Source organism: Phalaenopsis equestris, unplaced genomic scaffold, assembly GCF_001263595.1.
Source record: "Phalaenopsis equestris unplaced genomic scaffold, ASM126359v1 Scaffold000529, whole genome shotgun sequence".
Classification (NCBI taxonomy): Eukaryota; Viridiplantae; Streptophyta; class Magnoliopsida; order Asparagales; family Orchidaceae; genus Phalaenopsis; species Phalaenopsis equestris.
The window spans coordinates 193,948-207,470 of NW_018164969.1; the positions used below are offsets into that span (position 1 = coordinate 193,948).

General features: G+C 33.3%; 1 protein-coding gene across 2 annotated transcripts; it reads left to right on the top strand.

Annotated features, from left to right (window-relative positions):
* Nucleotides 1–1,113: 1,113 nt before the first annotated feature.
* LOC110028772 (homeobox-leucine zipper protein HOX11-like) lies at nucleotides 1,114–2,783 on the top strand. 2 transcript variants are annotated; one of them, XM_020730756.1, is made up of 4 exons: nucleotides 1,114–1,479; nucleotides 1,666–1,940; nucleotides 2,031–2,110; nucleotides 2,252–2,783. In XM_020730756.1, exons 1-4 carry the CDS (start codon nucleotides 1,197–1,199, stop codon nucleotides 2,592–2,594), a joined length of 981 nt encoding a protein of 326 aa, XP_020586415.1. In that variant the 5' UTR covers nucleotides 1,114–1,196; the 3' UTR covers nucleotides 2,595–2,783. The 2 variants fall into 2 exon arrangements, with proteins under 2 accessions (XP_020586415.1, XP_020586416.1); XM_020730757.1 differs by having other exon boundaries at nucleotides 1,361–1,479; nucleotides 1,650–1,940.
* The last annotated feature ends 10,740 nt before the right edge of the window (nucleotides 2,784–13,523 follow it).

Genomic DNA, 13,523 nt, shown 5'->3' on the forward strand with positions numbered 1-13,523 from the left:
ATATTAGTAAATACATATGAATTATGTGGTACATATGAAAATGTCTATCTTTTCCACCCCTTCTTTTAGTTCCACATCTCCTATTTGAGAAATAATTCCAATTAGAAATTCTACATAATAGTCGTAGCAAAATAAAAGTTTAAGAGATGGGAAGAATTCACTTCTTATATTGGAAGTATGTTAAAATAAAAATTTTATTTGTGATTAGGTAATGAAAAGAGTTCATATTTCTTATTTTAGAAATATACTAAAATAAAAATTTTATTGTAAGTCAAATATTGAAATAAAAATTATAAAAGTTTATGTAACTCACATTCGAGCCGAACTCGAGCTAAACTAGCGTAAAAATTTTATTGTAAGTCAAATATTGAAATAAAAAATATAAAAGTTTATGTAATCAGCGATTTCAAATTTAAATTAATTTGGGCTTGAATATGACTTTCACAAGCTATCCAATAAAATTTATTTCAAACATAAATAATATTAAATAAATGAAACAAAAGAAAACAAAAATCAGAGGACTGATTTACACCCGTACGTTCAACTATGAGAAAATTAGCAGCATTTAAATCCAGCCCAAAGCCCAAACTTTGCATGCAACAGTTGCTATCATCATCTATGATTACAGCCAGTGACCCAACCTGTTGCCTATTTGTCCCGCCTCGCCACTATTGTCCTCGAAGTAAATGTATTTTTTTAATGCAACACTACAAAAGCATTTAAAATAGAAGGAAGACAACAATATAATAATTTGCGATTCCAACATTAATATCTGTGTCCGTCATTTGTCCCCTCGCTGCGAAAATACCAGGGTGGGTCGGTCTGCAAAACAATCTTAATAAGGTAATAAAATTATCTAGTCGAGCTAAGAGTCAATATAATAATGCCATGAATATGAAAATAATGATGTTAGCGTTCAGTGTAAAAAGCTGTTTTAATGTTTAATCAACAATTTTTCTTTTTGTTTTATGGTTTTTAAATCGCTTTTGCTACCCTTTTGCGGGTCACGTGTGTTTTGTCAACCTGGATTTGTCGGTCAAACTCATCCGAACAAGCCATCAATTTAATCCCTCCTAACGCTCTCCCTCTGTTTATATTCTTCTAAGGCTTTTTATAAACGGTCTCCTCTGTTCAACCTTTCGCGTCATTGCCCGCCCCTTTATTTCTACACTGTGCTTTGTTCTGATCGTTCAGAGATGGAGCTGGGGCTTAGCTTGGGAGAGCCGCCGGCCAGGCCAGCGGAGAAGATTATCGGCGGCGTAGGGCCGAGTACCAAATTGAAGCTGGGATTTTGCATGGAGGTAGGAGTTGGGCGAGACGGAAGATGCGAAGAAAATGAAGAAGAGATTGGAGAGAAAAATTTAGAGCTGGACGAGACAGAGACAAGAAGGTCTGTGGATTCTTTGGTTCAGCTTAACCTTCTCCCCCTTGTTCCCTTTTCTCACCATGAAATGGGGTTTCCATGGTCGACGGAGGACAGTAAGTAATGAAAAGATAAATTTTTTTTCTTTAGATTGTTATTCAATAATGATGCGGAAACATGGATCGATCTTTTCAATTTCCCCGCCCTTTTTATGTTTATAAGCCTGCCCTTTCATGTCATCACTGTCTTACTTCCGTATTTCGATATACTTAACTTCTAATTTTAGATTTCGGCAAAAACAGGGAGTTTGGAGGTCACAGCTCGGGTTTTGGATGCGAACCAGGCTCCATCAGCGGAAGACACGGCTGCCGTGTCATCATCACCGAACAGTGCAGCTTCATCCTTCCATGTGGACTTTGGTGGTGGAGTTGGGCTTGCGGCGACGGTCATGGAGAGGTCGTCGTCAAGGGCGAGCGACGAGGAGGACAACAGCGGGTCGAGGAAGAAGCTCCGACTTTCCAAGGAGCAGTCCGCTTTCCTTGAGGAGAGCTTCAAGGAGCACAGCACCCTCAACCCGGTATGATTTCGACTCAGTTTGAGTTATTGTTTCATCCATTAATTTTTGATCTATTGAAGATTTATCTCACTCTTGTGTTTATGGCATCAGAAGCAGAAGCTTGCTCTTGCTAAGCAGCTTAATCTTCGGCCCCGGCAGGTTGAAGTTTGGTTTCAAAATCGTCGTGCACGGTATGTTTGTTGCTATCTTAATCAAATTTCTAGATTAACTAATCTAACAAGTATAAGACTTCATTTTAATTCTGCAAACAGATAGCTTTTATGTCTAGATTAACTAATCTAACAAGTATATACATATTGGAATGGGCGCAGAACTAAGCTGAAACAAACGGAGCTGGACTGCGAACAGTTGAAGCGGTGCTGTGAAACTCTTACGGAAGAAAACCGTCGGCTTCAAAAGGAGTTATCCGAACTCCGAGCCCTCAAGTCCTCACAACCCTTCTACATGCAGCTTCCTGCCACCACTCTCTCCATGTGCCCCTCCTGCGAGCGCGTATCCTCCAATTCTTCCTCAACAGCCGCTACAAACCCATCTTCCACTGCCGGTTCAAATCCTCCTGCCGGTTCTGATAAGCCGCCGGTCCCCTTCGTTGCTTCTCTCTTCCCTAATCCCCGGTTCTATCCTTTCGCCCATCAGCCCTCGGCGGCTTCCTAAAGGCCAATACAATGCGCATGGCATGACGTGTAAATATTTTTTTACTGGAGGACTTTTTCCCGTAGCCCTACTTTTTTTCCTTTCCCCTAATCATTATGAGCACGGAAATGTTTTGGCTTTTTCCTTCTTTTTTGGGCTTATATTTTCTTATATGGGTTTAAATTACCTCATCAGCCCTGGTTTTTATTTACCGACTTTATTCTTATATTTTTATAGAATTTTGTGTGGTTTGGAATGGCTTGTACCTTAGTTTTTCTTTATTATGTTTTTTCCAGATTCTTCTGTAATTTGTGAATCAAGATCTAATCAATGGCATAAAGGTGTTAATTTTGAAAATCATAACATTTATTTAAATAATACAATACTGTTTCAAATTAAGGATGATGACTATATTTTAATCTTTTTTCTTCCTTATTTTGCCTTGTACCGTGATATTTATTATATGACAGGTATTTAAATTTTATAAAAATGTATTTTTGTTGTTTCAACATATTATTATATGCTTTTATTAAGCCGACCAAAGAACCAAATAGCTCGTTAGACATCTTATGTACGCAAATTTTTTCCCTGAATCACGGTCATTGTTTGACCATTCAACTTGGTTTGCAAGAGTCGTAATATGTGACGGATCCTTCATGTTATTATTGAAACTAAATATTTATTGTTAATAAGGAATAATTGGTCTTAAATAACGTTAATCCGTTTGTTTTTTTTTTCTTAGCCAAGTTTTATGTCAAAAGCGCCAAACTTGATGAAATATCTTGAAGGCATCTATTTTGCATTAGAGTTTGAGACTCTGGGAAATTCCAGTGCATCATGTATTTTTGGATGTGAGCAACCAAGGAAAAGTAAACTCTGGCTGGATTTCGCTACGATTATTTGTCATTTTATGATGCTCTACGTTTATTGAAATTGTGTTTTGTATTTTTGATGGGAAAGAGATTTTAATGAAAGCGAAAAAATATTGTTTACCAAGTAGTAATTTTAATTAATTGTAACGATAGAATAATAGATACGTGTACCTTGTTGGTAGTTGAACGCTTTAATTGTCCATGTAAACATCTCTGAGTTTCTAATTACTATAACCTATTTTGATATGAGTTAAATTACAAAGGATTTAAAGAATTAGTAACAATCATAGATGATAGAATCCACATGGTGATAAAGCATAATCATTTTTCAATATGAAAATGCCACAACTTTGTAAATTGAATCTCAAAATGCCCTTTTGGTCATGCTTATTGCTTAGAGGAACCAATATGGGTAAAGGGAGGAGAGTAAACAATAAATAATATTAATTTTCTTGGAATGGATTTAGTAGTCCTTGTTGTGGAATGACCCACTTGTTAATAAATCTTCTGGAGTGTTTGCTACATTACATCATTGTCTCTCACCTAAGAGAAACATTACAATGAATTTATGAGCGATTATGCTTTTAGATATTTATAATTGACTTTGAAATCTATTCACCCTAGTAACCGTTGTTAGAGACGCTCGGTGTTTTTAATTGATATTGGAGTTGTTTTATATTCATAATTGTTCAAATTGGTCAACTTTGTTGCTCTATCTTCACTCGGTCTGTAAAAGTCATTTGCTCGATTGAAAGATATTTGGTCGGCTTCTCTAAGGGTGTTTGTCATGAAGACCCATTATCCTTAGGAAGGGTTATACCATCTGATAGATTGTGCATCCTCATAATCCTATGGGCAGCCTTGCTTTTGTTGAGAGATCTTTCATAAAAGACCGGGTGGGGAGTTCCGTTAAGTGACCATTGATCTTATGAGTGCTCTTGCGTCGGTTAAGTTGTCAGTCTAGATGCATGGTGTTCTTTTGTTCGGACAAACCCCCATTTTGTCAGCCTATGTGTCGACCAATCGAAACGATGGTTGATGGCTAGATCCCTTGTGATCCATTAAATTTTCTAGAGATTCATGCAGTCACATTCTCGTTGTGCATAAATCTTCGATTTTTTTCTTTGAAAGTGACAACTGCAATAACAAAAAAGGAAATAGATAAAAAGATTGTTTATGTATTGTGTAACAAATATTTCCAAAAATGGAACTCATTAGATTTTTATGCCGCTAATCCCTATACATTTGGCATTATTAGCATTCCCCCTCTTCTTTTTCAAGATTTCTGACATTCAATCGTTTTTATCAAGGGACGAGAAACGTGGGCGCCATGAAACCTGTAAACGAGGAAGCTTTGATGAGGGCCTTCAAACTTCTAACCTCAAGGATTTGTCCTTCAAGTGGCGAGATGCTGAAATCGATAGATTTTCAGGCCGCCTCAAATGAAAAAACAGGAAGAAGGGTAGTTGATGCACCCATAGTGTGTACTGTTTTTTCTGCGTGTTTTATGTAGATTTAAATCTCCGGTAACAATGCCAAAAACACGACCCGTCCCAAAATTTATGCAGTAATTTTACTTTAAAATACATGGCAAAAAGCTTGACCCAATTTATATTAAATATAATGTTTAAAGTCAAAATGCTATATAAAATATATAAAATAGTTCACACACTAGGGTTTCAACGCAAGTGCAAGTATTGCTTCAAGTAATATAGAGCTTTCTTTAAAAACCCCAACATCGATCCCACAGAGATGCGCAGTAAGAAATCTCTTAGGCTAATTTTAGTCTATTATTATCAAGTCTTTGTTTGGAAGATGAAAATTCTTATGACATTATTCAACCTATAAAAATTAATGTAAGAAAGACAAGTTAAAATGACTTTAATTAATGCTAACAAAAATGTAACTAAAAGAACTAAGTTTAGTACACTAATTTCTAAACTTCAAAGTTAAATTTACTAAGTCTAAACAATGTTTTATGACGAAGAGTTCAAATTTAAGAATATATCATTCCCTTTTATAATGAGTACATGGTTAGTGAAGTAATTAAAATCATTTGAAAATATATAAAATTATTTTGTGTAAAATAGGAGCAATCACATTCTTTACCCACTTCCAAGTGCATAAAAAACATTAACTAATCCAGAGTTTGGTCCACAATTTCCACCCACTTCCAAGTGCATAAAAAACATTAACTAATTCAGAGTTTGGTCCACAATTTCGTGTTTAGGTTGGGAGGATACCAGTTGCCACTCTAGAGCTCCCACTACTCCCTCATTTGAGGGCTAATAATCTCGCATTAGTTTCCAATCAACTGGACCAAATTAGGAATTTTATTCTGTCAGCTTAAAATCTCCAATTATGAATCCAATAAAGTGTATTTCTCTATTTATTTGCAATAAACCCCATGGATGACATCCTCTCCCATGGAATCGAATGTGATTTTCACTATGTTGTAGAAATCAAAGCCATTTAGGATCATATGTTTCTCAACACATTTTGACCTTTCAATTGGCCAAATTAAAAAGTTAATGAAGATCAGTGTTTAAATCATCACAAATTTTTGACATTTAAAACGTATGAATAAAAGTCAATTCTTCACAAAACCAAACTCGTTATAGGGAGAAGGATAAAAAAGACTACTCAGAATTCATGAGAATGATACGACAAAACAAGGATTTCATATGTAAAAATAAGTTAACAAAACAAAGAAAGAAAAAAAAACAACTTATCTCACACTCATTCCCAAGCGAATCCCTAGAAGTTCCCTTTAAGCACTTTCTTTCCTTACAATCACACTTAATTCTATCCTAGAAATATAATGAGAAGAAATCTCTCACATTCCCTCTCCTCTTACAACCCTTGAAGAAAATCCTTTCTTCTCCAAAGTCTTCTTTTTCACGCTCATGCCACACACATACACGCACACATAACTAGATTTCCCTCTCTTTTATTAGAGATTGCCTCCCACAAAAAAAATTCTAAATTCCCTCTGAAATTCTGTCCAAAAGTTAACCCTTTTGAATTCAAAAGACATGTATATTGATCTAAATGACACATCCCTTCATAAAACAACCTTCCAAAGTGTCTAGATGCATTAAATAACTCCATGTGGTGTTTAGAAAAAGTGTCCCTTTCAAATATCATGCAAAATTCATCTCAAACTGCCTTAATCAGCAAAAAGTCGTCTTTGGCGCATCTGGTGTCAAATTTAGCACTTTAGGTGCCAGCTCTCTGTCAAATGGCACTTCAGGTGCCCTTTTTGGTGGTTTAGGCACCACCCTGCAGTAGCTCCACATTTTTGCTCCGTTTGGCTCCGTTTCAGCTCTGTTTCCCCTCGTTTCAATTGTGTTTCGCTCCTAACAGATATACCTACAAAAAAAGCATAAAAATAACATTTCTTTAAAGTGTAATTTTATTCAAAATATTTGAGAGATTTAAATCGTATTAAGCATAGAAAGATATATCGAAATGTGCCAAATATATCGAAATGTGTCAAATCAAAATTTTCTTTCTTGCTCGTTTTTACTCCAAATTGCACCATTCTTGATTCATTTTCTCCAAAAGTCCATTTCTTGTACATGAAAGCAAAAAAAATTCAAAATTTCTTCCTTTAAAGTACAATATCATTAAAAATCATTAAAATTGAGCATAAAATATTTATTAAAAAGTAGATAATTTTTAGGTGTGTCAAAATCTCCCAAACTTAAACATGTCCTTAAGTGACTTTTTTAATACATAAAAATATTACTTAGGATACAGATTAACTTATAAACTTCTATACTTTAGTTTAATAAATAAAATAGTATATTTTAAGAAATAAAATAGTATATATAAAATAGTATATTTTAAGAAAAACTTTTAATAACTTAGATTAAAACTATAAGTATAAGAATACTAAGCAATCAAAATCAAAGATTTCTGAATCTCCATTCATTTCTAGAAGAATTGTAATTTGTTATATCACGGATACTTAGAATATCAATATGAAATAGAATTTCATGAAAAATTTACTAGTGAGGGTCTAATACTCAATCACAAGTTCAAAAAAATAATAAAGCCTTTTTCTCAAGTTGATTTAAGTGAAGCCAATTTTTGATTAGGCATCTCCTCAAAGTTCTTCTCACATTGCTTTTTTTTTCTTTTTTTTTTCTTTTTTTTTCTTTTCTTTTTTTTTAATTCAAAATCTTTACAATCTTGCCTTTTATTTTCTTTTTTAAGCGAGAATTACTATATCTGGATAGCCTTTAATAGTTTTGAACTTCATTATCCTCTTCATAAAGTTAAAACTTTTTACCTTTCTTCACTTTATAAATTCATATTAGCTTTGATGATTTTTCATAACGTCTCATTCTTTTCTTCTTACATGAAACTTTAAGATTCTTAATACTTCAAAAATACAATTTTCTTTCCTTTAAATAGAAAAACGTAGTTTTATCCTTTCATACCAAATATCTTTAACTTTAGAATTGACCTTCGTTATTAAATGCTTTTTACCTAAATTTACCATAATATTTACAAATATAAATATAGTCATTTAAAGTTAAACTCAACTATCCAAGGTCAAGTTAAATAAATTTTAAAAACATAGTTAATTGATTTACTTCTTTTTAAAAGAAAATTATCTTTCCCTCAAGCTTAATTTACACTTAATTCCATAAAATATAGCTGAAAGAAAAAGTGAAAGTTGAATCTACTAACTACTACAACATTCTATCAAATTCATATACATGCATAATCAGGATAGGATGACTGTAGGAGAAAGTAAATCTAGCCCAAAACATGCTTGCAATAATATTAGACTAAAAGGAAGTATACTAACTTTAAAATTTATTTTTCTCCCTACCCCAAAACTTGATTTTCAACATGTATAACATTTAATACAGAAAACACAAGCATGAAGAAAAGCAGTTCAAAAATTATATCTATCACAAACATCTACAAGTACTTATCACGACATACTAATATGCAATAGAAAGTAAGTCTAAACTAAAACATACTCGATAAAATGGAAAGAAAGGTCTAACAAGCAGAAAAGGTATCGACATAAGAATATATACATTGCATCTCACTAACTTACTTCCAATTTCTAACAGAATCACTACACAGATATGTTGGGTACTTATAAATTATTTTATAGATTCTAATCCCAAAGATAAGATTATCCCTGATATATTAGTTCTCGAGCACCAACCCCATGCATCATCTTATCCTATTAATTAAGCACCTCTATGAGTAGGATAGTGTAAATTCATCCACATGTTACTCATCAAATAGGTTAGTGACGACGACTTTATATATTCTTAAAAATACAAGTAATTAATACTGTTACTAAGAGATTTAATTCATCAGCAATTGCACCAAAAACTTAATAACAGCTATAGATTAGATAATGATTTATATATAAAATATTCAATAATAGTAAAGTCACACTTATCAACGCAAGTATATGTATCGCTCAAGTAATATAGGGCTCTAATAGAGTCCTAGATATCGATCCCACAGGGAGTAATGTTAGAAGCTACGAACTACAATTCTATAAAAGCAATACTTAATCGCAATAATGGAATTAAAATTGCTTATTTGTCACTAATAGACAATTAAAATAAATATGTAATTTTAAAAATTATTAAATAACTAATTATACTAATAAAGGTTTTAATGTGATATTTAATATATAAGAAAGCATCCTTCTCCTTATCAAGAAATTATAGTGAATAGATGAAGTGAATCAGTTCAAATTGAATTGTGCCAAATAAGAGCATAACTATTCTTTACCCTTTGGTCCAGGCAAAAAGAACATTGACTAATCCTACGTTTGTTTACTGAATCTGCGGCTAGGCTGAGAGGATACCAACTCTCACTTCGGAGCTCCTACGTTCCCCTCGCCTGAGGGCTAACATCTACAGTTCAGCACCCAAACGATAGGACTGAATTGGAGATTTTAGTCTATCACTCTAAAATATTCAATTCTACGCCCGATAATTTTATTTCCCTATTTATTTTCACCCAATTTCCAAGGGCTTTGACCTCCCTGAATCTTGGATGTAATCTTCACTTTAGTTGTAAAACTCAACATATTTTAACAAATCAATTGGCCATAGTGAAAGTGAATTAAGATCAAAGTGAAAAGATCATCACAAATTTTTTAACATTTTTACGGCTCAACCAATTCAAATCACCATTTCACAAATCTCAAGACAAGGAGAAATATAGAGAAAACTACTCAGTTCTCATGAGAAAAACACAACAAAACCCTGAATTCATATATAAAAATGATGTCATACAAACTACAACAAGTAAATAACACTTATCTCTAGTTTCTCCCCAAGCAAACTCCTCGAAGTTCCTCTGAATCTCTTCCTTTCTTCACAGCACACAAAATTCCTTTTTGAAGCGGCAAGGAGGAAGAAATCTCTCACTTTCCCTCCACTCTTATAATCTCTCAAAGAATTCCTCACAATCAGGCTCTCTACTAAACTCTCTACACACTAATGGAACCTCTCTAACCTCCAGGACCACTAGAGCCTCTAGAGCCTCTCCCCCCTAGCACCTCCTCCAATTTCGGTCAAAATCTTCTTTTGAACTACTCAGTTCTCATGAGAAAAACACAACAAAACCCTTGTATTTTTGGATGTGAGCAACCAAGGAAAAGTAAACTCTGGCTGGATTTCGCTACGATTATTTGTCATTTTATGATGCTCTACGTTTATTGAAATTGTGTTTTGTATTTTTGATGGGAAAGAGATTTTAATGAAAGCGAAAAAATATTGTTTACCAAGTAGTAATTTTAATTAATTGTAACGATAGAATAATAGATACGTGTACCTTGTTGGTAGTTGAACGCTTTAATTGTCCATGTAAACATCTCTGAGTTTCTAATTACTATAACCTATTTTGATATGAGTTAAATTACAAAGGATTTAAAGAATTAGTAACAATCATAGATGATAGAATCCACATGGTGATAAAGCATCATCATTTTTCAATATGAAAATGCCACAACTTTGTAAATTTTAATATCAAACCGTTGAATCTCAAAATGCCCTTTTGGTCATGCTTATTGCTTAGAGGAACCAATATGGGTAAAGGGAGGAGAGTAAACAATAAATAATATTAATTTTCTTGGAATGGATTTAGTAGTCCTTGTTGTGGAATGACCCACTTGTTAATAAATCTTCTGGAGTGTTTGCTACATTACATCATTGTCTCTGTCCCTCACCTAAGAGAAACATTACAATGAATTTATGAGCAATTATACTTTTGCATATTTATAATTGACTTTGAATTCTATTCACCCTAGTAACCGTTGTTAGAGACGCTCAGTGTTTTTAATTGATATTAGAGTTGTTTTATTCATAATTATTCGAATTGGTCAACTTTGTTGCTCTATCTTCACTCAGTCTGTAAAAGTCATTTGCTCGACTGAAAGATATTTGGTCTGCTTCTCTAAGGTTGTTTGTCATGAAGACCCATTACCCTTAGGAAGGGTTATACCATTTAATAGATTGTGCATCATCATAATCTGATGGATAGCCTTGCTTTGGTCGGGAGATCTTTCATAGAAGATCGGGTGGGGAGTTCCGTTAAGTGACCATTGATCTTATGAGTGCTCTTGCGTCGGTTAAGTTGTCAGTCTAGATGCATGGTGTTCTTTTGTTCGGACAAACCCCCATTTTGTCGGCCCATGTGTCGATCGATCGAAACGATGGTTGATGGCTAGATTCCTTGCAATACATTAAATTTTCTGGAGATTCATGCAGTCACATTCTCGTTGTGCATAAATCTTCGATTTTTTTCTTTGAAAGTGACAACTGCAATAACAAAAAAGGAAATAGATAAATAGATTGTTTATGTATTGTGTAACAAATATTTCCAAAAATGGAACTCATTAGATTTTTATGCCGCTAATCCCTATACATTCGGCATTATTAGCATTCCCCCTCTTCTTTTTCAAGATTTCTGACATTCAATCGTTTTTATCAAGGGATGAGAAAGGTGGGCGCCATGAAACCTATAAACGAGAAAGCTTTGATGAGGGCCTTCAAACTTCTAACCTTAAGGATTCGTCCTTCAATTGGCAAGATGTTGAAATCCATAGATTTTAAGGCCACCTCAAACGAAAAAAATAGGAAGAAGGATAGCTGTTGCGCCCATAGTGTGTGTTGTGTTTTCTGCGTGTTATATGTCGATTTAAATCCCCTGTAACAGTGCCAAAAACATGACCCGTCCCAAAATTTACGCAGTAATTTTACTTTAAAAAATATAGCCAAAATCTTGACCCAAATTGTATTAAGTATTTAATGTGCAAAGTCAAAATGTCATATAAAATATATAAAATAGTTCTCACACTAGAGGTTTTACGCAAGTGCATGTATTGTTTCAAGTAATATAGAACTTTCTTTAAAAACCCCAGCATTGATCCCACAGAGATGCACAATAATAAATCTCTTAGGCTAATTCTAGCCAAATCTAGCAGTTCAGGTGCCAGCTCTCTGTCAAATGGTACTTTAGGCGCCATTTCTGGTGCTTTAGGAACCACCTTGCAGCAGCTCCACCGTTTTGCTCTAGTGGATTCATTTCAGCTCTATTTCACCCCGTTTCAATTGTGTTTTGCTCCTAACAGATATACCTACAAAATAAGCATGAAAATAATAACAATAAGCATGAAAATAACATTTCTTTAAAGTGTAATTTTATTAAAAAATATGTGAGAAATGTAAAGCGGATTAAGCATAGAAAGATACATTGAAATGTGTCAAATCAAAATTTTCTTTCTTGCTCGTTTTTACTCCAAATTGCACCATTCTTGCTTCATTTTCTCCAAAAGTCTGTTTCTTGTATAGGAAACCAAAAACAGACAAAATACCTTCCTTTAAAGTGTAATATCATTAAAAATAATTAAAATTGAGCATAAGATATATATTAGAAAGTAGATAATTTTTAGGCGTGTCAAAATCTCCCCAACTTAAACGTTACTTGTCCTCAAGTGACCCTTTTACTACCTGAAAATATGACTTAGGATAGAAATTAACTTATAAACTTCTATAATTTAGTTTAATAAATAAAATAGTATATTTTAAGAAAAACTTTTAATAATTTAAATTAAAACTATAAGTATAACAATACTTAGTAATCACAATCTAATATTTTTGAATCTCCATTCATTTCAAGAAGAACTGTAAGTTATTATATCAAGGATACTTAGAATATTCATATGAAAATAATTTCATGAAAACTTTACTAGTAAGGGTTCTAATACTCAAATACAAGTTTAATAAATGTAATAAAGCCTTTTCCTCAACTTGATTCAAGTGAAGCTAATTTTTTATTATGCATCTCCTCAAGCTTTTTCTCACATTCCTTTTTTTTTTCTTTTCTCTTTTTTGTTAAATTCAAGAACTTTTCAGTCCTTCCTTTTCTTTTCCTTTTCAAGTGAGAATTATTATATCTGGATAGCCTTTAATAATTTTGAACTTCACTATCCTCTTCTTAAGTTAAAATTTTTTACCTTTCTTCACTTTATAAATTTATATTAGTTTTGATGATTTTTCATAATGTCTCATTGATACACCTAAAATATATAGTATTTTTAGACACATTTTTATACCTATTTTTGAGATATTGCACGGAAGGTATTTGTGTGTTTTTCTTTCAAGTACAGGTAAAAAGGTGAAAAATGCTTAAAAGAAGTGAAAGAGGATCAAACTTGAAGCAAATAGGAGAAAATTGGGCAAGAGTGTTTTGGCGCCTAAGAGCCAGATCCGGCGCTTACGCGTTGGTTAAACAGAGAAGGTTATGCCTAAGTGCCAGAGGCCACACCAGCGGCAGTTATTGGATGAGTAAATTTGGTTTTTACAAATTTTGAAGAGGTTTTCGAGGCACATATTGGCTTAATAAGTGGTTACAACCACCATGGGCAAAAATTATTGTGAAAGGAGGCTTCTCTTTGAGAAATACATCGAATCAAGACATATTTAAAGAGATATAAAGGCACCTTTTGGAGATTTTTAAAAGAATGAAGATTGAGTCTTTGAAATTGTGCTTGAAAAGAGAATGTTTTGAAAGTTCTTGAATT

Excerpts from the sequence above, each read along its gene's own strand:
- LOC110028772 (XM_020730756.1), top strand. The coding sequence starts at position 1,197 with ATGGAGCTGGGGCTTAGCTTGGGAGAGCCGCCGGCCAGGCCAGCGGAG. Across the intron at positions 1,480-1,665 it reads TCCATGGTCGACGGAGGACA|GGAGTTTGGAGGTCACAGCT; the intron begins GTAAGTAATGAA and ends CGGCAAAAACAG. Across the intron at positions 2,111-2,251 it reads TTTCAAAATCGTCGTGCACG|AACTAAGCTGAAACAAACGG; the intron begins GTATGTTTGTTG and ends GAATGGGCGCAG.